A 25514-nucleotide genomic window follows, 5' to 3' on the forward strand; every position below is an offset into this window, starting at 1 on the left:
TTCTAGAGGCTATAACTACTAATACTAGGAGTACATGTTTTCCAGTCCCTGTGCTGTGGCGCTGTTCAGCGTTACGCGTACTCTTTTTTTGACATTTATCTTCAGTCGTGAGTGAATTTCAGAAAACAAAGAATAGATTGATAGGGAGAATGCGCAGTTTAGTTTTGAATGCTTAGCTATAGCCTATATGTCATGTATGTGGTTAATAATGTTGTGATTTTGATGGACTGGAAATAAACTGATGGATTGATTGATGATTGGCTGACTGGATCCGAATTTTTAGATCCGAATTCACTAATTGTGCATGTTTTTAGTTGTTATGTTTTTGGCAGTCTAGGCTAGCTGCTGGTGGCACTGCGGAAGTTTGTGTATAGACTATAGGCCTAATCAATAATCATGGCCTAATATTTGTTTTGAAATAGTAGCCTATCAATCAATCAATCAGTTTATTTCCATAGTATCAAAACCACAGTCAATATCAAATCAAAGGCAATGTAAGTTGGAAATTAAGAAAGTTGTTTGATAGTAGACTGATTAAATGAATAATAAGCATTGACATTCATGAAACTGTGGGGGACCCATGATAAAGAAGCAAAGCTTGTAAATGTAAGGTTATGGTTCCCTGACCAAGCTTGTGCATTGAGCGCTAGCCGTTAGTTATTTAAATTGACATCTTGTGTAAGATACCACTCCAGGTAGGAAAAACGTTCCAGAGTTCCGAGTGAAAATCCACAGGCAGTTCAAAAGTAAACAGACGTGACACTGCTGCTGTTTAAAGTGATTTTTGTAATTGTCTCAGTATGAGTATTTAAACAACAATTCCATACAGCAGGTAGAAATAAAACTTTCCAAAAGTCTCGCTTTGACCATGATGAAGTAAGAATTCTTCCTCCATCCTTTGAATAAGTAAATTTAGCATGAGTTTTATGAATTTCTTTAATTGTTTTTAGCTGGAGGAGCTGCCATGCTAAAATCACAAAAATCTATCAATGTGATAGATGGTTTAAACATCCATAATTAATGAAGATCCAGTTACTGGGGTGCTGTACTCTTTTTTTCTTCTTCAAAATTTGCCGTTATCCCCTAGTACTACAGCGCCCCTGTCACTGGGTCTATAATTAATGTAAGTTTTAAAATCTAATTCTTAATCTTCGAATCTTAACAATTTTATTTTTTATTGGAGAGCTACATTTAAATTGTTATTGGATTAACAAAGAATTCTCCTCAATTTTTGTCTTAAAATGTTGGACAAGTTAAATTGATTGAACCATTGAGGTACATAAACGGGCCAACCCCCTATTGGTCCAGTGTGCACTGGCACACCTTTTTATGACCAACTTTTTTGTAGCCAACTCTCTACTTTCATTACAAGGTCCATCCATCATGTATACACAGTTAATTCCAGACATGATCTCATCAGTCCCCTCTATGATACTAAATAAACAGAGGCTCTGTAGTTCTCTGAAAGAGATTATATAACGGCTGCGTCATGGGGTGATGCATGACTGGACAATGGAGTTTATTGCTTTATGGATGGGCTCAGTTTGCATTCCCAAATATGGGCAAATTTTACTCTATAACTTTTGAGTGGGTCTCTGGGTGTGTGAATGAGATAATTTGATGGAATAATCCTTTTTTCTGAATATTCATATATTCATTCATTCATTCATTCATAATTGGTTTATTATTTTAAAAACAAATTCCCATGGCGACCGGAGGTCGAATTACAGGAAAATATACAGAGATTAAAAAATAAGAAAAAATCACACTAATTCACATTATTTAAGAAATAATTGATTAAGGAGAGACAAATATTTACAATGTATAAAATAAATTGTTCTGAAAGTTGCGGGAAAAAAAAACCTGGATAAAAAATATTGCTGGCACAGTCAAAGGGCGCATAAAAAGCTGCATTCTATGAATATGGTAACAACAGAAAGTTTCCTAAAATTAGTGAAAATGAATCCAATTTGTCCTTCCTTGTTTTGATTCGTACACAAACAGTCATTTGCAAATCTTCATGATTGTGGAAACCTTTTCTCTAGTTTATGTTGAATGATTCTAAGTATCTCCATGATTGTTGTTGTACACATCCCCCTGATTGCAAAATGCCAATGTTAACAGCTCTTCTATGAAATCATGAAGCAATAGGCCGTTATTCTCCATTATGAATCTCATGGACTTCCAAATTACATACAAAGTATCAACCATTGTTGACATCAATGCAATCTTCGAAAATACACACCTACTCCCGTATTCCAGCTAATAAAAACTGTTTTCTCAACTCATACCCACGAACTGTCCCAGAATGGAATGCCCTGCCAGTTCATATTAGAAGTGCCAAATCAGTCGTCACATTCAAAACCCACCAGGACAACTATTTACAAATAGTCAATGAGCTCACTTTACAATTTAAAAGCACTATACAGCCCATGGATGCACACTTGTCCTGTACATTGGTACGTAGCCTTTTTCACGTGATTGTACAGTATTGACCAGATCCAGAGTTCTGTATATTTTATAAGGTGGGAAAGAATTACATCACTTCCTTTATAGGGACTACAACATAGTTGTTGCTATTAATGAAAGGGTATAGGCCTATACCATAAATGGTAATCTCAGCACAGTTTTACATCTCTGTCCTTGAATACTGTAATAAATGTTTCTGCCAACTTGTTAAGTTGTTCATGTGATTCATAGGATTAGGAAATGACAGGAACTAAAAAGAGGTTGTTGAACATCTTTTATTGCATCTTCAAACAAAGAACTGACTAATTTAGAATTCATTTTCAGATTATTCTGAGAAATAAATTGGGACAGATTGATATTTTGAGACATATACACAGGCATGGTTTCAGAAATTAGTTATGGGTTCTGGTCTAATAATAATATTATGCTTTCAATTTTGACAAGTGCCAAATTTACCTTTCAGGTTGTTTGTTGTTTTGAGCTTGTTTTTAGTGGTTGCATCAGATCAGTTCAATCGCAGAGCAAAGACAATCTGTCATAGTAATTTTATGTATTGTGTTGTGTACACTACAAGAACACAAAGTTTTGAGTTATTAAGTCATTTGTACAAGTTTTGTGTAAAAGTCTGGATACAAAAAGAATATTAAAAATTCAATTTCTATTTAAAATGTTAAAGATCTGACTTGGTTCTTATTATAACCTTAGATTTCAAATAAACTCAGAGGGTGCTATATAGAGAAACTTGGGATTAAAAATAGAGAAGGGATAAGAAAAAACCTCTTATACAAACATGTGCCTATAGGTTTAAAATTATGGAAAGATATGATGTCATGCTTGACAAGTTCCACGTTGCTGCTCTGAGCTGTGGGGATGAGGTAATTGTTAAACCACAGAGCTCGGAGAGTGGGGATGAGGTAATTGTTAAACCACAGAGCTCCGAGTCAGTCATGTGTTACTGAGCTAAATACTTCAGTGGATGAGGTAATTGTTAGACATAGAGCTTTAAAGCTCTATGTTTTTAGTAATAAAATTGTTTGTTGTGTAGATGGCGGGATTTTGATAATTGAGTTTCCTGTGTGGGGCTTTATGATAACAGGAAATGTCAGAGAATTGATGCAATCATGTAATAGGTTACTTGGTCAATATTGAGATTAGACTAACGATGATAAAAGACATCAATTTATTGCTGTGTCCAGTTTTATGAAGAAGACTTAAACAACCCTTTTATTAATTTACATACTTTTTGTGGTGAATGTTGAATAAGATCATAGGCCTCTAATAACTAGTTCTAACATCATGCCAAATCACATACTTGAAAATTAGCAAATCTTTTATTGCAGTTTTCAAAGGCTAAAATATCCCTTAAAGAATTTACATGCATTAAAACAAAACAAAACTGAACCAAAATGTGGGGGCTATAGGCCTCAGCAAACAGAAAAATTGATTGAAAAAAAATTGATTTTATTTTGATACCATGCATATCAAATTTATTTCTTTAAAATGAGCTCTTCATTTATGTTTTTATCATAATTTGCTTGCAACTTGGATGACAAATTGAGCAAATTTTTCACAGGTTTGTTTTTTTATGCTTTGAAATATAATTAAACCAAGTGAGGTTAATAATAAAAGCTAAATCTTATACAAGTATAGCACATTTTATAACTGAAAGAAATACCAATTGGTAGTGATGTGTTTTACAAAAAACAAAAGGCAAACAAATAAACAACCAATAACAATAAATACACTAACAACATACTGCACTAGTCTTTGACAATTATCATCACCCTGCTGTTGAAAGTTCCACTTTACAGAAAACTTCCTCAAGAATAAAAATGCTAAGTTACATTTTTTAGCAAGACAGACAATGGAGGTAGAATGGACAGACAAACCATGGACAAACCATGGAGGTGTTTGTTGATACTTAAATCTAAGCTTTCTTGTTTTCTGAGCAAGCTCAGTTCATGTAGTGTGTAGATGAGGTCATCGATTCTTGTGTGCCCATATTTGGACACTAGCTGGACTCTGATCTTGTTCAATGTAATCCTATAAATAAACAGTACTTTGTTGACTTTAGGATCAACTTATTCATGAGGCAGTTATATGCATGCAGTCAAATTATTAGTCAACTAGGGGGGCCATTCAGAAATTAGTCAAGGTTTACAAGTTTTGATTTTCTTTTTTAAATTGTACGTAGGTGGGTGGGTCAAAGGAAGTAACTGAAAATTTAAATTCAGAAAATACATTCCTTAGTTAAGAAGGCAAATACTGGCCATGCTTACAAGACAATCACCATTGTTGTTTGTTTTAAAAGCCATGAAAAGCCATTAAGAACAACCGATGCTAGAGACTGTTGATCTAAAATATCTTTCATTTGATATATATCAATCTTTTCTTCAGTGAAAGGGTTATAATATGAAGACATCCAAATTTGTTTGACACTGACTATTCTGAATGTCACCTAAAACTTAAATCTTTCTCTATTTATGTAGGATGAATTCACTAAATACCCACTGCTTCAAAATAATTGAGCAAAAAAGATTGAATACAGTGACCATGAGAACTGTGTCCTTTCTCTTTAGCCTTTTTGAGATACGGTGCTGTTTGGTTTGGGTGTATATTGGTTTGGGTTCGGACAAATTTACTCAAACCTAAATAGTGTCAATTGTATTTGTGTCTTCCTCCACGTCTCCATGGCAGGGCATGGTTCCATCATCTCAGTATGGCCTACAAACATGTAGTGTGACCATGAAGCTACATGGTGATTGGACCCCATCCTTACCACGTGTCCATGAGCGAGTGTGACTAAGCACAATTTTAATCTTCTTGTGTTCACCTGGACTGTTTGCATCACAATGGTGTTCTGAAGCTACACAATCACAGTCATGTTGTACACAGGTCCATACGAGCTCTTTCTTTATGATGTAAGAATAGTGAAGCAAGATGTCTTCAAGAATTAGGTCTAATCTTTAAAAACACCCCACAGTACACATTTAAATTAAAAGTTTGTTTAAATGTGGAGCTAAACGTTTTACAGATTTCCATGCCTGTGTAAACGTATAATATGCATGTATGGATCATAGCACAGAGCATGGAGCTCTATGCATGTACAGAGCAAGGACATTTATCTATGACTAGAGTACTATAGAGCTTGTTTGGTAACAGAGTCTTGTATAGATAGCAAGGTTGTAGGAGATGTTATATAACAATCTGGTTTCTGGCTATTTGATCTACAGGGATCTTGTCATAAGTGTGTTTTGGTCAATATTGGGTAAGGCAGAATACCAACCACTAAATGCATAATGTGGATTGACCAGTATTCACTTAATCAGGTACCCTCTCAACACAGAAAGATAATTGAAGAATGAAGGAAGGAAATAAAAGAGCATGAGGCTTAATTGCTTTGTTTTCTTTTTGGCCTGATTAAGCACCTTCAACATCTCCAGCCTAGAATGTGAATAGTATTCTGAAAAGCTGTTTTTTTTTAAATCTTAAACTGAGAAAATATTATTAGCTTTTGCAAACAATTACAAACCAAAAGGACCTATGGACACAGAAAAAAAGCAAGGGGTAAATAATTAAGAGTGAAACATGGGGTGGGGTTTGAGGGCTGGTCTGACACCCCCCCCCCCCCAAAAAAAAAAGTGGAAGCACAAAGGACAAAATCAAGGATGGTTATAGGGGGGAAAAGTAATTAACTTTTTTTGTTAAGTAAAAAATTACACTAGGAACAATCAAATGGTCCAGCCCTCGATTTCACCAAACTCTTCCTAACTTAGGATTAATCTTGCACTGTAACATGCAAACCCTAAGATTAATCCTAAGTTAGGATTTAGTTAATAATAAATAATAATAACTCTTATTTAGCGCATTTCACAATAACCGTATGATTGTCCTTTACATTAGTGCCCTGGTCATATAGAGCCAATGACATCCCTGCAATGTTTCTCAGCATACAACCTGGGCAACAGTTTATATCGCTCCAAAGGCTTTTTCATTCACAATATCAACCCATTTATACCCCTGGGTGAAGAGAAGCAATTATAGTAAAGTATCTTACTCAAGGATACAAGTGTCACGACCAGGATTCAAACCCACACTCCGGTGAATCAGCACCAGAACTTGAATTTGATGCTCTAACAAACACTCTCCCCGCTCTCCCCGATTCTGCTGAAAGTTACTCGTCCTAACTCGGGATAGGATAAATCCTAGTGTTCATGAAATCAGCTGCAGGACTGTCCACTCTCCCCATTTCTGCAGAAAGTTACCCATAAAAAAACAATCTTTCAAAGTTCTCAAAAACAATTAGAAAAAAACATTCCACTTGAGGGAAAGTACTGACTATATGCCCTTCATGATTACCCTCATCAGTGTAGGGTAAAACACTAAATTAACATTAAGTTAATTTTAGATGATAAGTTGCAGCAGTGAATGTTGTTTTTCTTGTGTGTAATGCTTCAAAACAAATGGCTTCTTTTCATAAAGCATGGAGGTAGAATTAAAAGCAAGGTGTTCTGTTTCTGCCTCCATGCTGCCCCCCTTATTATCATTACCTGACTGTAAGTTAAGCCTCCCACTAAGATTCAGTGTGTGTTATCATTGAGGCTAGTTATTGATTAGCCATTGAATGGGCACTATGAATACGTAATGCATAGTAGGTTGAACTCCCATAGAAACTGCCAAACATTGCAGTGATGACAAAAGGAGTCTGTCTGTTTATTGGCTAGCAGTTATGTCACTGCATGTAGTCATTGTTTCTGAATCAGTAATGTTACCATAGGATCATTCTTGGTCAACTTAAAAAGTTTGGTTTGATACAAATCAAGCAAAAGGGAATGACATTCTTGCTGAGTGTATTGTGAAGGAAGTAAATTTAGTTCTTTAACCTTCTGTATAGAGCCCAGGGGATGCTGTCTCTGTCTGGATAATAGTTATGTCAGTGAATACAATAAATGTGCAAGGTAAGTCAGACCATTGCATGGTGTGTGTGTTTGTACTCTCAGAAGTATGAGGTTTATTCCGCTCTCCTCCACGTTAGCGGAGTGAACCTCTGGTTCTAGGGGTAGGGGAGTTGTTTTGATGTTTTGTGATGGGAAAGGGAAGTCGTCACACAGGGATGAGAAAGTTTTCCTGTTGTAAATTTCCCCAGATTAGGGTGCATCCTGCTCTTTGAGCTTCTTCTCTAGTGGAGGATCATACTCCCAAATACTCTGTGGAATCTAAAACTCCCAGGGGTTACCAAAAGGTGGAAATGCCATCATTTCAATGTACCTCTTAAAGATCTGGATCCCAGTTTAGACTTTTTGTCAGCATTGACTCTCACATCCCTGTTATCATCAAGCTCATATAAACAACACTTGTTTTTATTTGTACACAACAGTGATCATTGAACAACTTTCCATCAGTGAATGATTTCCTTGGTATGGCATAGCCAAAATTAATTATATTGTAACTTTTTGGGGCACTCAGTTGGCACAAAAAAAGTTCTAGATATAAATAATTTGCTATGCAAAGTTACTGGACAAATTCATTCCCTGTGGTGGTGATACTCGAACAACTGTGCCTTCATTGGATTCCCTGTCATGCATGGTCCATGTCGGTGTACTGTGGTTATGTTGAACATAAAAGGAACCAGTCTATTTTATTCACAGCCTCAGTTTCATTCATCATTGGGTACACTAACAAACACATCAAAACTAAAAGTAAAAGTTTGCTGTGGAGGTTTTGCTGTAGATATTAGACTTTACAACATTTGTTAGAGTAAAGGTACACTAGGGTCATATAGTTTCGGTCAATGTGTAGGTTCTTATGAAGCCAAGTAAAGGAAGAGTTACTTTCGAACATGTGTAGAAGTTTCAGGTGAAAACAGTGTCTTTACTTGCTGAGAAAACAACAACAAACTATCACAGTATTTTCATAAGAAAATGAAAACCATCCACATTAAGGAGGTGACAGCAGAACTGCATCTCTAGCTGCAGCATTTGAGGAACAAACAAGCACCAACCCTCAGAAATCTGAGAAATGATTCATGCATGAATCTGGGGCCGATTTTATAATGCAATAAAATTCATCACGAGGCAAATTGTCAGTATTGCCATAGTGATTTGTATTGTGACATCACACTATGCGTAGCAACTGCGATTGACTTGTAGTTTAAATCAATCTTGGCTCTTTGTGAAATCGGCCCCTCGTTGCAGCATTTGCAAATTATGCACACCAACTGAAAAAAACAACTAAGAAAATCTGAAAAACAATTCCAAGCATGAATCGTTTTTTAGATTCAAAGGTTGTTGAACTTCTGAGGGAACCTTTTCTGGTCAACAGCTGCAATACTTCTCACCAAGAACGTTTTTATGCATGTCATTAATTTTTGGATTATTAATTAATCTGTGACCCTATGAATAACATTAGTTGCAGTGATGCTTACTATAGCTTAGCATTGGAATCGTTAAGTTTACAACAGGTTGTGAATTATTCTACTGATATTGTTTCATTATAAGAGCTTTTTTTCCTTTTGTTTTCAATCATTCGAGAAAATTCAAGTGAGAAATTTAGTCCTTATTTTACACCAAAACGTGTTTACTGCAACCCACGAAAGAAGTTACCCTAGGTTGTTCTTTTGGAAATTGCAATAACCTTCATATTCTAAAAGACCCCAGTTGAAATTGCTTTTGTGTCCTGCCTGATAAATACAACAATTGGTACACAGTAGGCCCATAGAGCAAGGAAGGTTGGCCATATTGTATTGTAAGTACATCAAAGTTTGAGAGATTTAAGGGTGCATGCTGTAAGTTCTCTTTGAATGCCACTTTGGAATGTTTCATATGAAATTTGGAGTGCCCTTAGTTTGTGTGAGGGGGGGGGGGGGGGTTGGTGGCGGTGTCCTTTTATATAGTAATTTGGTATAGTTAAAATGAAAACGGATCAATGCCAGCAAGGGAGCTGCATTTTCAAATATTGCTCTGTGTACTTGCGACATGTTTGAACCTCCTCATAACATCCATAATATCTCATTACGTGGTTTTATTACTCGTCACAGTGTTGCCATGAGTGTGCAATATAATTGGTTTTGTGATGAGCTTAGTTCCACATCTCACTTGTAGTTTTGTACACTGTATTCTTGTTAACCCACTCCCCTCACTTACCACCCAGTGTTTTCATTGGCTGTATCAATTGCATTGCCCTCTCACCCTGAGCCATTTCATGCCCGGAAACGCTGTACTGGTACAGCAAAGCCTTACTTTTCATTGGATTCCACATTGTCACACCTTTCATAGCGATTGTTGTAGCGATTCAAATAGTTTAATTACTGTAATGAAATGGGTCAGGGTCTGCTCAGATTACTTGACCTTTAAAAAAGGTTTATTCACATTTTTTCTTGGCATGACACGTTCTTACAAATTGAAAGTTTACTTTTATTTGGACACTATTTAGCCCAAGTGTTGAAGTCCCAACGCTTGATTGTTCTTTACTTAAAACAACTGTAGACTTTGGGGTGTAACTATTCTCCCTCAAATCAAGGGTTCTCAAATTGGTTCTCAAATCTAATGCTTGAGTTTGAACAGTTTTCTTTGGTTTTTGGAATTCATGGCTGCAATTTGACGATGACGTGACAGTTACACAGTAGTCCAGTCTCACCCATGCATCAGTGCATCAATAATCCTTTTTTTGTACCATTGCGTACTCGCCCTCATTTTCGACAGTAGTCCAGTCTCATCCATGCATCAGTGCATCAATAATCCTTCTTCGTACTATTGCGTACGTGCCCGTAATCATTCCCTCTCTCTATTATTCTATACTATTCACCAACAACACACAGCATGCTGTCATGTGACTATTCATCTGAGAGAAGTGACCTTTTTTATTCCTTTAATAAAACTCACTCACTATAGATTTCACTGCGTATGTTACATGACGTACCCTCAAATGCACTCCCTGTGTAGTGTGTACATGTTGGTGTTAAGATATTCTCAACGAAGTAATTACGTACAGTACCCTCAAATTTCTTCAGTGTGGGCCAAAAAGGCGGGCATTGTTATCTGATATCTGAGTAGTGAGGCAGTCCTGTGTGTACTGCTGTCTGACAACTGATGGTGCAATCGCTTATTTGCATAAAAGCTTATGACTTCATGCACTGCTGGCATGCTACAGAGCTCTGTATTTAATGTGCAGGTGAAAGTACAATAAGCAAGCATATTTTATCGGTCTGACTCTGAAATCCAAGGAATATACACACAAAGTAAGTATCCAGACTTGGTACTTCGGAATCTTTTAAAAAACAATAATTGACATTGTAAATTGTACAAAACACTTAGTGACATTATCTTGTCAAATGTTTTTGTATATAAACAGGCCATGTGTAAGACTAAGAGCATGGAGGTTGCATCGCTATGGTTTTGTATACTATTAATATGACATCACACGGCTAAAATATCTGACCTGAAGATGGCGCCTGTGTGTGTGTGTGTGTGTGTGCGTGCATGTGCGTAGAAATCAAACCGGGAATGTTGCGTGCTGCGTGCTTGATTGTACGCGTTTGGACCCGCATACGGTTTGCCCTACAAGATGGCGCCTTTTCATAACAAAAAGGGGTTATTTAATACGGTCTATAGGAGAAAACCTGATGCCATAGTGAGTACCAGTCTATGGTATCTCTGTTTGTAGTATTTGAACTGCATACATACAGATTTCTGTATGTAATGGCTGTTGGTTATTTACCATGAGGATCACCTTAAGGTGATTCTACTACAAACTACATGGAAGTGAATAGGAATTGAAAGGTACTGAATGTAAAACAAAAGCATTTAAGTATGGACAGTAATGAAGTATTTCATCACTAAGGCTATTTCCCAATTGGCAGCTACAGCTATGGCTATGACTGTTGCTAAGTGGCTAAAGGCTCACTGTATCTCATTGCATAGTGACGCAAAAATCTAGCAGTGGCTTCTAGCCGCCAATTCGGAAACAGCCTGAAGGCCGAGTCACACTGCAGCGTTAGTGAAAACGATAACAATCACGATGCAAAGAGAACGCATTCTATTGGTTGAATGAGCGTGTGCATATTCTGCGTGGAGCAATTCAACCAATAGAATGCATTCTCTTTGCCACGTAATCGTTATCGTTCACGTCTTCGCTGCAGGACTCGGCCTCACCCTGCCATTTAATTTATTTACTAATACTTGTGATGACAGAGTGGGGACATGATTGAATTTCTTTTATTTCTTACTAGCCGCTGAAATGGCTGACTCTGAGATCGAGAAAGCAGACACTCCACCACCTCCCTATGTGGCAGTAGTAAGCAATGGAAAGACAGAGCCAGTATCACCGCAGAATGGAGAGGTTCTAGAGAATGGCAATGGGTCTGCAGCACCGCAGAATGGCAAAGTGTCTGCAGCACCGCTTAATGGAGAACAGAATGGCAAAGGGTCCAAAGCTAAAGATGACAAGGATGATAAAGATAAGAAGCCGGATATTCCACCTGTTGGTTTCTTGAAGTTGGTAAGTTAGAGTTACAATTAGTTAGGGCAAACAGAAACTGATTCCTGTCTGCAAAGATTTTGAAGAATCAACTTGTGCGAGCTTCATCCTCAAAAAGTGAAAAACTTTAAGTAATTGATTGGCTTCAAATTTTCAAGACGTTGGAAATTCTCTGTCCATTCTTATTCTTATTCTTATTCTTTATTTGGCCATTAAACAATTACAAATACAAGCAGACAGTATGTCAAATACTAATAGATAAGATAAGTACATGTACAAAAGTAAATACAAAGCAAGAAAAACAGTAAGGGCACAGGAATGTACAAAACAACCCTAATGTGATGACCAGGATCAACAAAAGTATAATTAAACACTGTAGCTCGGAAGCCTGTTAATCCAGGCACATAGGGAGGCAAACACACTATATAAAATACTCTCTTTGAAAAAAAATAACAATTTGAAATAAATATAAATATAAATAATCTGTATACACAAAGCACAAAAATTTTAAAATAACAAAACCAAAACGAGAAATTAGACAAGCAAATAGCAAATAAATAAATAAACAAATAAATAGTTAATTAAAAAATATAAATAAAAAGTATTAACAAATAAAAGAATAAATATTTAGAAAAGTACATGTAAAAAGAGATAAAGCAACAAATAATTCAATATGAAATGTTAAAGAAACAAGCTCCTTTTCCAACATGAATATATCAAAACAAATAATGGATTAATAAATATAAATAAATCAATCAATCAATTAATAAATAATGACTTAACTTTCTTAATTATACTACGCAAAAAAAGAATTCATGACCTGACGTTTGGACCCTAGCAGAGTCTTTCTTGAAGGCTAGATGACAACTCATCAAACATGAACAAGTAACTTTAACCATAGGTCCTTCGGTTCAGAAGTTGTTTGCAACAGCTAATATAATTTCATGGGTTCAGGTACAGGTAATGACTGTCAACTAGGTTTTCCTGAGGCAAGTGCTCCAATAATAATTTGATTTTGTTTTCTATTTTTGTTCATTCCACAGTATCGTTTTGCCACGCCGTTTGATATCTTCATAACATTAATAGCTGTGTTAGCATCTCTTGCTCAAGGAGTGTCATTTCCGTTATTACTTCTCTTCTTTGGTGACATCACAGACACTTTAATTGGCTCAGTTGACTTAACTGGCAATATCACCTTACCCACTGATTCATCTGGAAATGTCGTTGATCCTGTTAAGTTGTAAGTCATTTAAACAAATTATTGCCGCTTTTATTTCTTCAAATTATTAGTTTTCAATATTTAAAGTAAATATATTAATTAATAATAGTTAATAATAATAATGAAAAAGCAATAATAAAGCACACAAATTTATCAAAGTGCTCATGGTGCTAAATTCAAATAATTTAAAACATACACATGTACAATAACCAACATCGAATTGAAGTCTTAGCTAAGAAGAAATCCAGGACATATTGTAAAGAAATACACTACAAATGCAATATCTAAGAAAACTTCAAAGGGTAAAATTAAACCAATACTCAAACGCTTGATTGAAAAGATGTGTCTTGTCTAAAGGTGTTTTATTGATAAAGAAAAAGACGATTTAATGAAAGTGATGTTTTTGTTACAACATTTCTGATGTTTAAATAAAGATAATGATTTTCAAGTTTTTAAGAGCTGTTTCCTCTTTGTTTACAGATTTCGAGACGAGATTACAAGATTCTGTGTCATCTATGCCATTCTTGGTGTTGCTGTTATGGGTGTATCATACGTCTCACATTCACTCTGGAATACAACAGCATCTCGCCAAATGTTTACCATTCGTAAACGGTTCTTTGCCGCAATTCTTCGGCAGGAGATTGGTTGGTTTGACACCCATGAGAGTGGCGAGCTTAACACCCGACTGTCTGAGTAAGAAATTTAAATAAATAAATACTGTGTGAGATTGGATGCCCTTAGTGAATTAGCACACATAATGTTTCTCCATGTTACATAATCACTTATGTGTCAGTCAAATATAAGGGTGGGTGGAGCTTATTTCTATTTGGTTCACAAAACTCACACGACTGATAAGTCAGATTGTGCATATTGGTTAGAAATAACACCAACATAATGAAAGTTATAATAGATATTAAATTTGCATCGGGATAAAGAATATTAATTTTTGGTTTTTACCCATACACACCGATGTGTGTAGCACTGTATACTCAGTACTTTCCCCGAGTCCTGTGAAAAAAATTGGTTGGGATTCGAACCCACGACCCTTGCCAATCTAGAGCAACTTTTAGAAAAAAATCACAGGCATTTCACAAATGCCTGTGATTTTTTCAAAGTACTGAGTTCACACCCGAGTAAAATGCCTGTGATTTTTTTCACAGGACTCGGGGAAAGTACTGAGTATACAGTGCTACACACATTGGTGTATATGGGTAAAAACCAAAAATTAATATTCTTTATCGCGATGCAAAATTAACATCTATTAAATCGTTTGCAGTACCCGCTGCTAAACATAGGATTCGAACTGCCTCTAGCTACCGGGCAATCTCGGTGGTTTAGTTGGTATGACATTGCTCTAGAATTGCAAGGGTCGTGGGTTCGAATCCCACCCGAGTAAAATGCCTGTGATTTTTTTCACAGGACTCGGGGAAAAATTAATATAATGAAAGTTGTTATGTTAAGTTTTGAGTATTGTAATTAAAAGTAGTAGGGTGTAATCTGAGGTTTAGTGGAGAAAGTAAAATCTCCTTCAACTGATTTCTCTGCAAGTCCAGCTACCCAAAACCAATTAATACCTTGAGAAAAAAATGATCAGTTTATGTAAAGTATGTTGGATGCTTGTGGCAGAACCATTGTTAGTTAACTGACAAACAAGACTAGCTTTCAAATATTTGAAATGCTATTGAACGTTATGTATCCATACATGTAGGTTACTCCCATTTCATGATGTGCGGCACCCCTTACCCCCCTTCCGCTGTTTGAAAAGTAAACTGTAATTCTATATTCAAATTGAGAGTTTAAACATTTTGTTTTATTTGATTTATTACAGGGATGTTGACAAGATCCGAATGGGTATTGGAGACAAAGTTGGGCAGACTCTGTATCTTATAACTGTCTTTCTTGCTGGAATAGTTCTTGGGTTCGTGAAGAGTTGGAAGTTAACTCTGGTCATTCTAGCCATCTCTCCACTCATTGTAGCCAGTGCTGGACTCATGGCAAAAGTAAGAACAGTCTGGAAAAGTTGTTTTGGTTTCAGATTAGCCTTTGTTGTTTTTTTTAGCTATCTTTAATTAGAATAAGTTAAGGTTTGAGAAGAACTTAGGCTTTAAATGGTGGTCGTTGGATAATTAGGTTGTACAGATTTGTACCAAGTAATAGTATCTGTTGATTCAGAGTTGTTCTCAGTGTTACAACTAGAGTACTCTATCTTCAAGAAACCATGATATATTTTATTAGTAAAATTAAAATTATTAAAAATATTTGTTGTCATGATAAAAAACATAAAATTTGTCTTCCCTGTGTAAAGGAGACTATACAATACATTCAAGAAAGGCATAGCAAAAATATACAACAAGAATAAAATTACAATTTACAGGGATATACAAATATAAAGATATAAGGATAAGGGGAGCGTATGGGGATTGTTATAACTTTGAGAACAAATCAATCACCTTGGTTTGGATACTTCAGACTTGACGATGTAAATGGTTGAATTTTAACCCTGTGTTCTCATTTCTTTTCTCATAGGTCCTCCAGACATTCTCTAAGAAGGAGTTTGATAATTCAGACTATAGTTGTAAATGTTTCATTATTAACCCTGTTTTTCATTTCGTTTCTTCTAGGTCTTCCATTCATTCTCTAAGAAGGAATTTGATAAGTCAGACTAGAAGTTGTAAATGTTTGATTTATAACCCTGTAATCTCCATTTCGATTCTTCTAGGTCCTCCAGACGTTCTCTAAGAAAGAATTTGACTCTTACGCTAAAGCTGGCTCCATTGCAGAGGAAGTCCTCTCTTCAATCAGAACTGTGGTGTCATTTGGCGGCCAACAAAAAGAACTAGCAAGGTACGCTTTAATCACATGAAAATCTTCTAATATCCTTATTCTTTAAAGGCACTACACACCTTTCCAGTTGTCCAGTTTGTGAGTTTGATGTTGGTGTTGAATTTCTTTGTAGGTATACTACTATGTTGGAAGGAGCTAAGAGTCAAGGAATCAAGCGTAATACTGCCCAAGCTGCCGGTATTGGTGTTGTGTACTTGGTTATGTTTGGTGCTTACGGGCTTGCTTTCTGGTGAGTATCATCATTATTCTCACTTCGTGCCTTAGTTTATTTTCAATATACTGGTATTACATTAAAACAACTGTGGTGTGTCAGGGCCGAGTGGTCTAGGTCACTCACTGTGCAGCCAAGCACTGGGCCCAATTTCATAGAATTGCTTAAGCAGAAAATCATTACCTCACAATTGTCTACTTGCAGAATTGAGCAGGATTTATTCTGGTAAACAACATTTGATTGTACTAAGCTACATTTTGTGTATAAGCAGCTCTATCAAATTGGGCCATGGTGTTGTCAGCAGCAGAGTGTGGGTTCAAATCCCGGTCATACCCTTGAGCAATCATTGCTTTGTAAAAAGTAAGGAAGGTAGTGCATTCTGCTACCAAACAAGCTCCTAGAGTGAATGATACACATGCCTACATCCTTATGGACTGTGAAGGGGGTAAACCTGTTTCACCCCCGTAGTGTGGCAGCGTGCCACTGGTGACAGTTAAATGTAGCCCTCAACTTGGCCGTTAGTGGCTTAATGATTTTAGGCGATATCTCATTTCACCTGTAATTGACTTAGTTTGCTTAATATGATCTGCCTGTTCTTAGGTATGGAACTGAACTTTTTCTGGAGAACGAGTTAGCACCTGGGGACATTCTTGTGGTAAGTTGACCTGTCAAAATATTTCATGTTTTTCAGACTTCTCAAGTCAACTTCACTGCACATTTTTTATATCAACACTTTTTATTTCAACACTCTAATGAATTTGCAGCGATTTCTTATCGCATATGACGTAAATAATTTGGTTTCTTTCTTTGGTGTAGGTGTTCTTTGCTGTCCTATTTGGTGCGTTTTCCTTCGGTCAAGCTGGGCCAAACTTTGGCAATATCTCCCAAGCAAGGGGAGCTGCTGCAGTTATCTGGGCAGTCATTGACCAGGTGAGATAACCGATTCAAATACTGGGATCAGACATTCAGGATTTTTATATAAGTGTTATTATTATAATTGTTATTTTAAAATAATAATTGAAAAAAAAAATGGTTTGGGGGGGGGGAGTTAAAAACTTTAATCTAAACACAGTTTTAATAACAAAGTTGAAATAAAATAGTTTTGTTGATTTTGTTTCAATAATGGGGTTTGATGGGGTTTTATGGAGAGAGGCCTATCAAAGATTTTATTAGCCAAGAAACCAAAAGCAGACAACATCTTTATTATTAAGATATTTTTCTTGAATCTTGTAGAAACCATCCATTGACAGCAGTTCTGATAAAGGACTGAAACCAGATACAGTGACTGGTGAAATCAGCTTTGAAAATGTTCATTTCGTCTATCCATCAAGACCAGATGTTAAGGTAGGGTCAAAATAAATCAAGTCGGTATGTTAAGTGCTACGTTTAACCCACCAAGTGAATTGCACACCAGAAACAGTACTAACCTTCCACTGGACATGATCTTTAAGTTGGGTGCTATTTCAAGCATTGAAGAGTTGTTTGGTGTTTTGATTCTATGAACCATGACTGAAAGACACTGGACACTATTGGTAATTGTCAAGACCAGTGTACTCTCTTGGTGTATCTCAACATGTGTATAATAATAAACTTGGGAAAATCTGGGCTCAATTAGTCATAAACGTGCAAGAAAATAATAAAAGAAAAAACACCCTTGTTGCACAAATTTGTGTGCCTTAGATAGGCTAATTACTTCTTTCTCAAAAACTAAGTTACTGCAGAGAGAGTCGTTTCTCACTATGTTTTATTCTATCAACAGCTCTCCATTACTCGTTACCAAGTAACTTTCTATGCTAATATATATATATTTTGAGTAATTACCAAACAGTGTTTAAATGTTTCTTCCTCTCCACTCTACAGGTTTTAAATGGATTGAATCTGAAGGTCAAACAAGGTCAAACAGTGGCTTTGGTTGGAAGCAGTGGATGTGGAAAGAGTACTACAGTTCAACTTGTTCAACGATTCTATGATGCTGGAGAAGGAGTGGTATGTTTAGTCACTTCCTTGTGTCCCAACTTAAGTCCTTTTCATACTACTGCATTCCCTTGGGTTGCCCTGGAGAATAGAGCCCGACATTTTCACACTAGGATTGTTTTACCCCCGGTCTTCCCCCGGTCTGCCGTGGCAAATGAGCTTACCCCGGGGAATAGCCACCCTTGCTACGGAGTAGGGAGAATAGAGCCCGGCATTTTCACACTAGGATTGTTTTAACCCCCGGTCTTCCCCCGGTCTGCCGTGGCAAATGAGCTTACCCCGGGGAATAGCCACCCTTGCTACGGAGTAGGGAGAAGTGGTATTCTTGAAACGTGCAACTGGAACTCTGTGGAGTAAGGACACAGTGTGATAGTGCACCGTGGGGTAAACAAAGATAACTTCACCTGAGACTTTCTACAATCTGTCAAACGTCACTAAATGTTTTTAACTTGGGAATTAATTGCTTGATGGTAATAATTATGCAATAGTTATCAACTCGTCATCAACAAATGTTTTGTTCATAAATTTCATGTGGAATATCAGTCAAATAAATTGGTTTTGATTTCACATTGTTTGTTCTTCATGAAGGTCAAGTTGGATGGTGTTGACTTGAAGGATCTGAACGTGAAATGGTTGCGGCAACACACCGGTACCGTCAGCCAAGAACCAATCCTCTTTGCTTGTTCAATCAAAGACAACATACGTTATGGTCGTATGGATGTTACAGATGAACAGATACAAGCAGCTGCTGTAGAGGCTAATGCTCATGACTTCATATCAGCTCTGCCAAAGGTAAAACTTACTTCATATCTGGGAGTTATAAGATGACTTGACATTTGTCTCAGTATTGGATCAATTTTCATTTCAACAGAATGATGTTTATAGTTTGTTACATAAATTTCTTACCCTTTTTTGTTAAGGGATATGATACTCTTGTTGGTGAACGAGGTGCACAGCTGTCTGGTGGTCAGAAGCAACGTGTTGCCATAGCGAGGGCGCTAGTTCGTAATCCAAAGATCCTCTTGTTGGATGAAGCTACATCAGCTCTTGATACTGAGAGTGAAGGTACTGTCCAAGCAGCTCTAGACAAAGCTCAGAGTGGCCGTACAACCATCGTCATCGCTCATCGTCTCTCTACCATACGCAATGCTGACATGATCTGCGCTTTTAAAGAGGGTAACATTGTTGAGCAGGGAACCCACGCTGAGTTGATGACGCTTGAGGGCGGTATTTATCAGAATCTTGTCCAGCTACAGTCTCGCAAAGAGGAGAAGCCTGAGAAACCAAAAGAGGAATTGGAAGATGAAGACGAAGATGAAGAGAAAACCAATGAGAGTAAGTAACTAATTGTATTGTTGTCTGGTTCTGTTTGTATTATACATTATCAAAATGTTCCTTTTTCCACAACTGACTACTACCATTTACTGTTGATCCATGAAGAGAAGTTGCTAAATAGCTGTGCATAGCACTAGTTGTCTAGTAATCGTCTTGCACTTTTTTATAGAAGAGTCGTAGGGTACTAGAGGAAGTTCTGCAAGTTCTGCAAGTGGATCATATGAGTTGCTTTAATAACTGGTTTAGTGCCCGCTTTTTGTGGTTTCAACCTAAAATGCCCATCCTTTTTTAAGTTTTTAAAATTCTGATTAACAAATAAGTCTGTGTATCAGCAAAAATGTATCTTGGTGATTGTTGTTGCCTTGGTATATCACAAAGACAATAGTATTTCTTGATTGATAATGCCCTCTTGTGATAGCATGTTTATTATGGGTTGTACACATTCATGAAACAGATTACAAACAGACAATAATGGCACTTTCAGAATTCATAAAATAGATTGGACTAGTACAACCTTAGCATTAAATAGAAAGAAACTCAACACTACACTGAAGATATTCCAATAAAAAGACACTTAATCTTCAGTTCTGAACCTTATTTTGCGATTATTAATCTTAAGCACCTGTACTACAAGGAGGTCCAAGTTCACCAAGTAAGTTCTTTCTGCTTAATCTGTATACTACGTCTGGTGAATGTAGATATTAAGAATGTCATGTTTAAGTTGTTTTCTCTTGTATGTTGTTGGTTATTATTTGGTTGTGGTTTATTTTTCAAAAGACGTTTCTGCCATTTTGTGGTTTGGAAACTTTTGTTTCTCGAACATGTAGATATCTGTTGATCTGTCAGTCCTTACTTTGATGTTGTTGTTTCTTGGTGGTTTTATTGGTTTTATTGTACATGCATGGACTTCTTTAACTTTGAACACCCTCTAAGTCTGAGTTCACTCCCGAGGCAGCAAGACAAATGTATGTAACTTGTACTCTGTATGTCCTATCAGTATAAAAGAAAATGTGTTTTCTCCAAAACGGTACAAAAAAGGCAGCCAGATAGAGGTAGCCTGTAGGCGGGTATCGAGTCCGAGACCAGACTATATGGCAACTGGTATGTACAATGTGCATACTCTACATTCAACATTGAACATACATGTTCATCAATGTCGGAACTGTGGTTTCTTTTCAAACCATTCATTGACATGAAGAAGGTATACTCAAGAGCATTAGTTCTAGTCAAACAAAAATAAAAGTGTCATTCAGAGAGCGACTTCTCAGCAAATTTCACTGCCAAGCTTTTTGTCACTGTACAGTATTATGCATATACATGCATCAACCATTATGCCTTGCATTTAGTAATATTGGTTGCTTGGCAAAAATTGCTCTGGAAGGAATTACGTTGTGACTTCTCTGCTTCCTTGTTATATAAACCTTGGTGTTCAGATAAAATAAACAACCCACTGTTCATATAAAATAAACAATTCATGCCTCCACCCAGCCCTGCCACCAAACCATGTGCATGTGCTATTTTGTTATCACATTCCGTCTAGAGCAAAATGAGCGGTAACATTGAGTTTTTATAGTTCGTAAATCATTTTTTTAAACACAACTTATTTCATCCACTTGCTTTTACCTTGTATATGAACCCATATTCCTTTATCTGCTTGTCAATTATGGAACAACTTTTTACAGCGAAAGTACAACAAATTGGTGAGTTTCACAGCAAAGTCAAAGCTTCATTGTTTTATCGCTATCATTGGTTTCATTTCCTGGAAGAAAATCTAAAACATTTGTGGCAAAATAAAAAAACTTTTTTCAAGAATTTTTTGTTAAAACAACTCTGGTTGTTTTGCCAGGAAAGTTTGCAAGTGCTTATTGTTTAATAATACATATCGACTCCTCTACATTTCATTTCTTCAACCTTTAAGTTTAAACATCTCATACATGAATTGCAAACTTGACCATGTATTTCAGTTTGGGACGTATCCATTCTTACATTCAATGCGGCCCATAAGGTAATGGGGTTTTTGTTTTCCTCAATTTCCATTCCCTCCAAATATTATTTCATTCCCCAAAAGTAAAATTTCATTCTTTCAAATTATTATTTCATTTCTTCAAAATTTTATTTAATTCATTTCAAAATATTATTTCATTCTCTCAAAATATGGTTTCATTCCATCAAAATATTATTTTGTTCCTTTGCCATACTGTTTTGTTTCTGCAAAGTATTTGTTTCTGTAATTAAAGAGGGTAGTGAAAGCTGTCATAAGTCAAGGAAACTGAATGTGAAACTGTTTTACAAATTAGGAACTTTATAGATAGATTACTAAGAGTAGCCAAAAATAGTGTCTGTCCAGAAATAGCTAGCAAGATTGCATCCCCAGTATGAGTCATTTGAAGTAATGTAGTATGTAATGTCAAGAGGGCTTGATTAACTATCCTGGCCATGTCAATCTTCCTACATTGGTTCTAAAGTAGCCTTTTTGTTTACAGTAGCTCTCCCTTCTGCTTATATATCTTGCCATTGTGTTTAGGATTGTAATAATAAGATAGTTTTTATGAGCTGTATAATGGAATGGCACACAATCCATCTTTCAACAAAAGAACAAAGTTTGCTCTCTTCTTTGCAAGAATGCAAAATATCCAATAGATATTTTTTCATTCGATTGGTGGATCTTTTTCATTCAGTTTTTGTTTTAATCCCACTATGTTTGGGTATTTTACTGCTGTGAATAATATAAAGAACATTTATAAAGCGCCTTATGCAAAGCCTCAAAGCGTTGTACACAAATGTATAAAAATAACAGTGTGGTTTTAAGTGTAACAGTAAATAAAAAAAGTAACAGTAAAAAAATATAAGAAAAAGGATGCAACCACAGAATGTACATAATTGCAATGTTTAAGACAAACTCGCCTCAGAGCCAACACTACTTACAAAAGAGATTTTTACATGGTGTCTCGACAAACCTTACTTAGTACTGGTTTGATTAACAACTACAATGCAACCAGCAATTTTCCAATGATGACTTCAATCTATGGGTATTATAAGGTTTCATAATTCATTCAAAACATTTGTGTGTGTTTCTAGTTATTTACATGCCCCATCTGTGTAGCATTGTTGTGATTTATGTTTGTCAGAAGAACTTATGTACACGGAATTGCAATACTGTCAGGTGATATAATGTTTGAAGTGGGGGTGCTATGCTGTTAGTAAGCGCGTGATGACGTACTACATCCAGAAGTGCAGTGTTCTGATATTATGTGTGCACCATTTATTTACATAACACTACTGTCTATAAAACATCATCACTTGCCAACGGATAAGTAAAATGTACATATAGAAAAATGTGCATAGAGTTTCCCCTGATGTCTCTTTGTCGATGTTATATACAGCATTGCATGTCCGTGTATTATAAAACTGGGGGGGGGCAGTATGCATACATTAGAATTGATTTTGTACATAACAATCCATTGCAATATGGCATTATAATCATAATCAAAGCCTCATGTCATACACCCCATCAAAAATATTATTACTGCTGATTAATGATGTATTGATTCTTTATTAAGTTTTCCGAAATGCATGTGATCTTCTTTTAAACAAAAATGATACAAACTATGTCCAACTCAGATGAGGAGTTTGTATTTAATTTGGATTGAGCACGTTAATATACCGGTATGTTATATTCAATTGGTAGACCCCTTGCATAACGCGTAGCGCTACAGGGACACTGAGGTCACGCACATGTCTTTACACTCAAACAACAGCTATCGGCCAATGATTTGCCTCCTTTGGCCTCAGTGAGGAAACTTTTTCAGAGTGTGACGTCAATGCAACGGGTCTATTAAATTTATATTCCATCATATCAACAAGTCATTGTATTGCCTCTGGGATTGAATTTTATAGCGCAATATTTTCATTACTGATCAATTTTGGTGATATATTTCTTGATTATAGAGAACACCCCATTGATTGATGGCAATGATCTTAATAGATCAGACTCAAAACGTGGATCAGTCAAAGGACTGAAGAGAATGATGTCCAATATCTCAAGTCACTCAGTCTCTTCAAAGAAAGATGAAAAGGTAAGATGTCATTGCTGAGCTTTCTAGTTCACCGGACCCAAGATATGGTGTTGTCAGCAGCTGAAATTGGGTTTGAATCCTGGTCATGACACTTGCGCCCTTGAGCAAGGCACATAACCATAATTGCTTCATAAAAAGTTGGGAAGGTAGTGCATTCTGCTCTACCAGCTGGCTCCTAGTGGATGATACCCATGCCTACATGTACATCCTTACAAACTGTCAAAGGGAATAACCCTGTTTCAGCTTTAGGATTAGGTGGCAACATGCCTCTGGTGACAAGTGTAGCCCTTTTCTTAAAGTGGCCGTTCGTGGTCTTGTGATTTTGGGTGATTTTGGTCTCTCAAAAAAATAAAAAAATAAATAAAAAATAGCCTAACTCTAATCATCAGTCTCTTTAAAGAAAAATGAAAAGATAAAATGTCCTAAAAATAACATTTTAATGAATAAGTTGCCTCCAAGAAAGATGAGAAGGCAAAATAAAAGATGCCTAGTTCTTTTAAATGATGAAAAAAATTGTGCATGAATTGTGTTTATATTGTTCAGATGGCAAATGTGCCCTTAACTGAAACAGAATTAAGATCTGGGTAAAATTGTTTGTGTTTACAGAAAGAGGAAGAAGAGCTGTTGAAACATTTCAGCTTTGGTCGAATTATGAAAATGAATTCTCCGGAATGGTGCTACATCATTATGGGAAGTATTGCTGCTGGAGTGAATGGAGCTATGCAACCAGCCTTTGCTATCATCTTCAGTCGTGTCTTAGGGGTAAGAACATTATCTTCCAAATAAGATTCTTTATCTCTGATGCAAATTTAACATCTATTATAAAATATTTGATTTCCCTAACCCTAACCCTAACCCTAACCTAAGAATAGAGTCATCAGTGGACTTGTTTTCTTGTTTTTGAGATGTGAGATGCACAAGACTTGCACAGTGTATGTTAAATGTTGTTCTAGAAATCTCCCTGATTGCAAGATACAAACGTTGGCAGCTTTATTAGGTTGGAAGATGCAACAATAGGTACATTTAGTTTGTTGTTTCAACTTCAGTTGATGGTGTTTTTTTTTCTTTCTTTCAGACATTTGCCTTGACTGATGTTGATGAGATCAATGCCCGAACTACCCTATACTGCCTCTTGTTTGCTGCTATTGGTGTTGTCATCATGGTAGCCAGTGTTGTACAGGTAAAATTGACTGGCCATTCATTCAAATCAAGACCATTTCTCTTATATCTCCTTGTAAAGTTGGGGTCATAGATTGTTTTTTTGTCAACAAAATGCTGATTTATGGACAAATGAAAACCACATGTGAAAGTTTCATTTCAGGGATTTAAAAAGCTGCCTGTTAAACAAATCAATGCTGTATATTTCTCAAAATAAAATAAGTCCTTTCTCTTTGGTCTACTCTGTTTAGCTCTGTAGATTCCGTTCCCAAAAGCTCCTTAGGAACTATTTACTCCAGAGGTTTTCAGAAGGTGGCTGGTCATTATTTCATTGCAAGTCTAAACCTTTCTTTTTAAGTCTAAACCTCAGTTTCAGACTTGTTGTGAGCAGTGACTCTCATCCCTCATACAGTGTCCTACCTTTAACAGTCCCCTACCTTTTAAAGCTCATTTAATACTCAGTTATAACTATTTTTTATTTCACATTGTGTTTTGCTAGGGATCTGCTCTAGGTAAATCCGGGGAAGAGCTTACAGTACGATTAAGACATAACGCTTTCAAGGCCATGTTACGACAGGTAAGGGCAACAACGTTTCATAGTAATCCATAAACTGCTGGATTTAATTGTTACACTATACAATTGTTGCACGCTGTGACGGGGTCCATGGCGTTTTTTACACTCAAGGGGGATAATGGAACCGGAGGCGAAGCTGAGGGTGCCATTTCCACTCGAGGGTGTACAAAACCCATGGAC

The 25514-nt window shown here is 36.4% G+C and overlaps 1 protein-coding gene and 1 non-coding gene across 5 annotated transcripts in view; both read left to right on the plus strand.

Annotated features, from left to right (window-relative positions):
• LOC117299875 (ATP-dependent translocase ABCB1-like) overlaps positions 1 to 25514 on the plus strand; it is a 38028-nt gene that overhangs the window by 379 nt on the left and 12135 nt on the right. The window contains exons 2-19 of one of the 4 annotated variants that reach the window (XM_033783459.1): positions 7364 to 7427; positions 11696 to 11964; positions 12987 to 13183; positions 13643 to 13855; positions 14991 to 15162; positions 15882 to 16006; positions 16119 to 16235; positions 16818 to 16872; positions 17034 to 17147; positions 17451 to 17561; positions 18078 to 18203; positions 18780 to 18983; positions 19112 to 19526; positions 20146 to 20178; positions 23475 to 23602; positions 24209 to 24364; positions 24678 to 24782; positions 25260 to 25337. In XM_033783459.1, coding sequence (XP_033639350.1) covers positions 7400 to 7427; positions 11696 to 11964; positions 12987 to 13183; positions 13643 to 13855; positions 14991 to 15162; positions 15882 to 16006; positions 16119 to 16235; positions 16818 to 16872; positions 17034 to 17147; positions 17451 to 17561; positions 18078 to 18203; positions 18780 to 18983; positions 19112 to 19526; positions 20146 to 20178; positions 23475 to 23602; positions 24209 to 24364; positions 24678 to 24782; positions 25260 to 25337 — 2646 coding nt within the window. In that variant the 5' untranslated portion in view covers positions 7364 to 7399. Of the gene's footprint in view, positions 1 to 7363; positions 7428 to 10365; positions 10706 to 11695; positions 11965 to 12986; positions 13184 to 13642; positions 13856 to 14990; positions 15163 to 15881; positions 16007 to 16118; positions 16236 to 16817; positions 16873 to 17033; positions 17148 to 17450; positions 17562 to 18077; positions 18204 to 18779; positions 18984 to 19111; positions 19527 to 20145; positions 20179 to 23474; positions 23603 to 24208; positions 24365 to 24677; positions 24783 to 25259; positions 25338 to 25514 lie in introns of those variants that run through there. The other 3 variants (XM_033783462.1, XM_033783460.1, XM_033783461.1) reach the window with 3 other exon arrangements.
• Trnas-aga lies at positions 14486 to 14558 on the plus strand. Its single transcript has one exon. It is a non-coding gene; the product is annotated as a tRNA-Ser (tRNA).

Source organism: Asterias rubens, chromosome 15 (assembly GCF_902459465.1).
Source record: "Asterias rubens chromosome 15, eAstRub1.3, whole genome shotgun sequence".
Lineage (NCBI taxonomy): Eukaryota > Metazoa > Echinodermata > Asteroidea > Forcipulatida > Asteriidae > Asterias > Asterias rubens.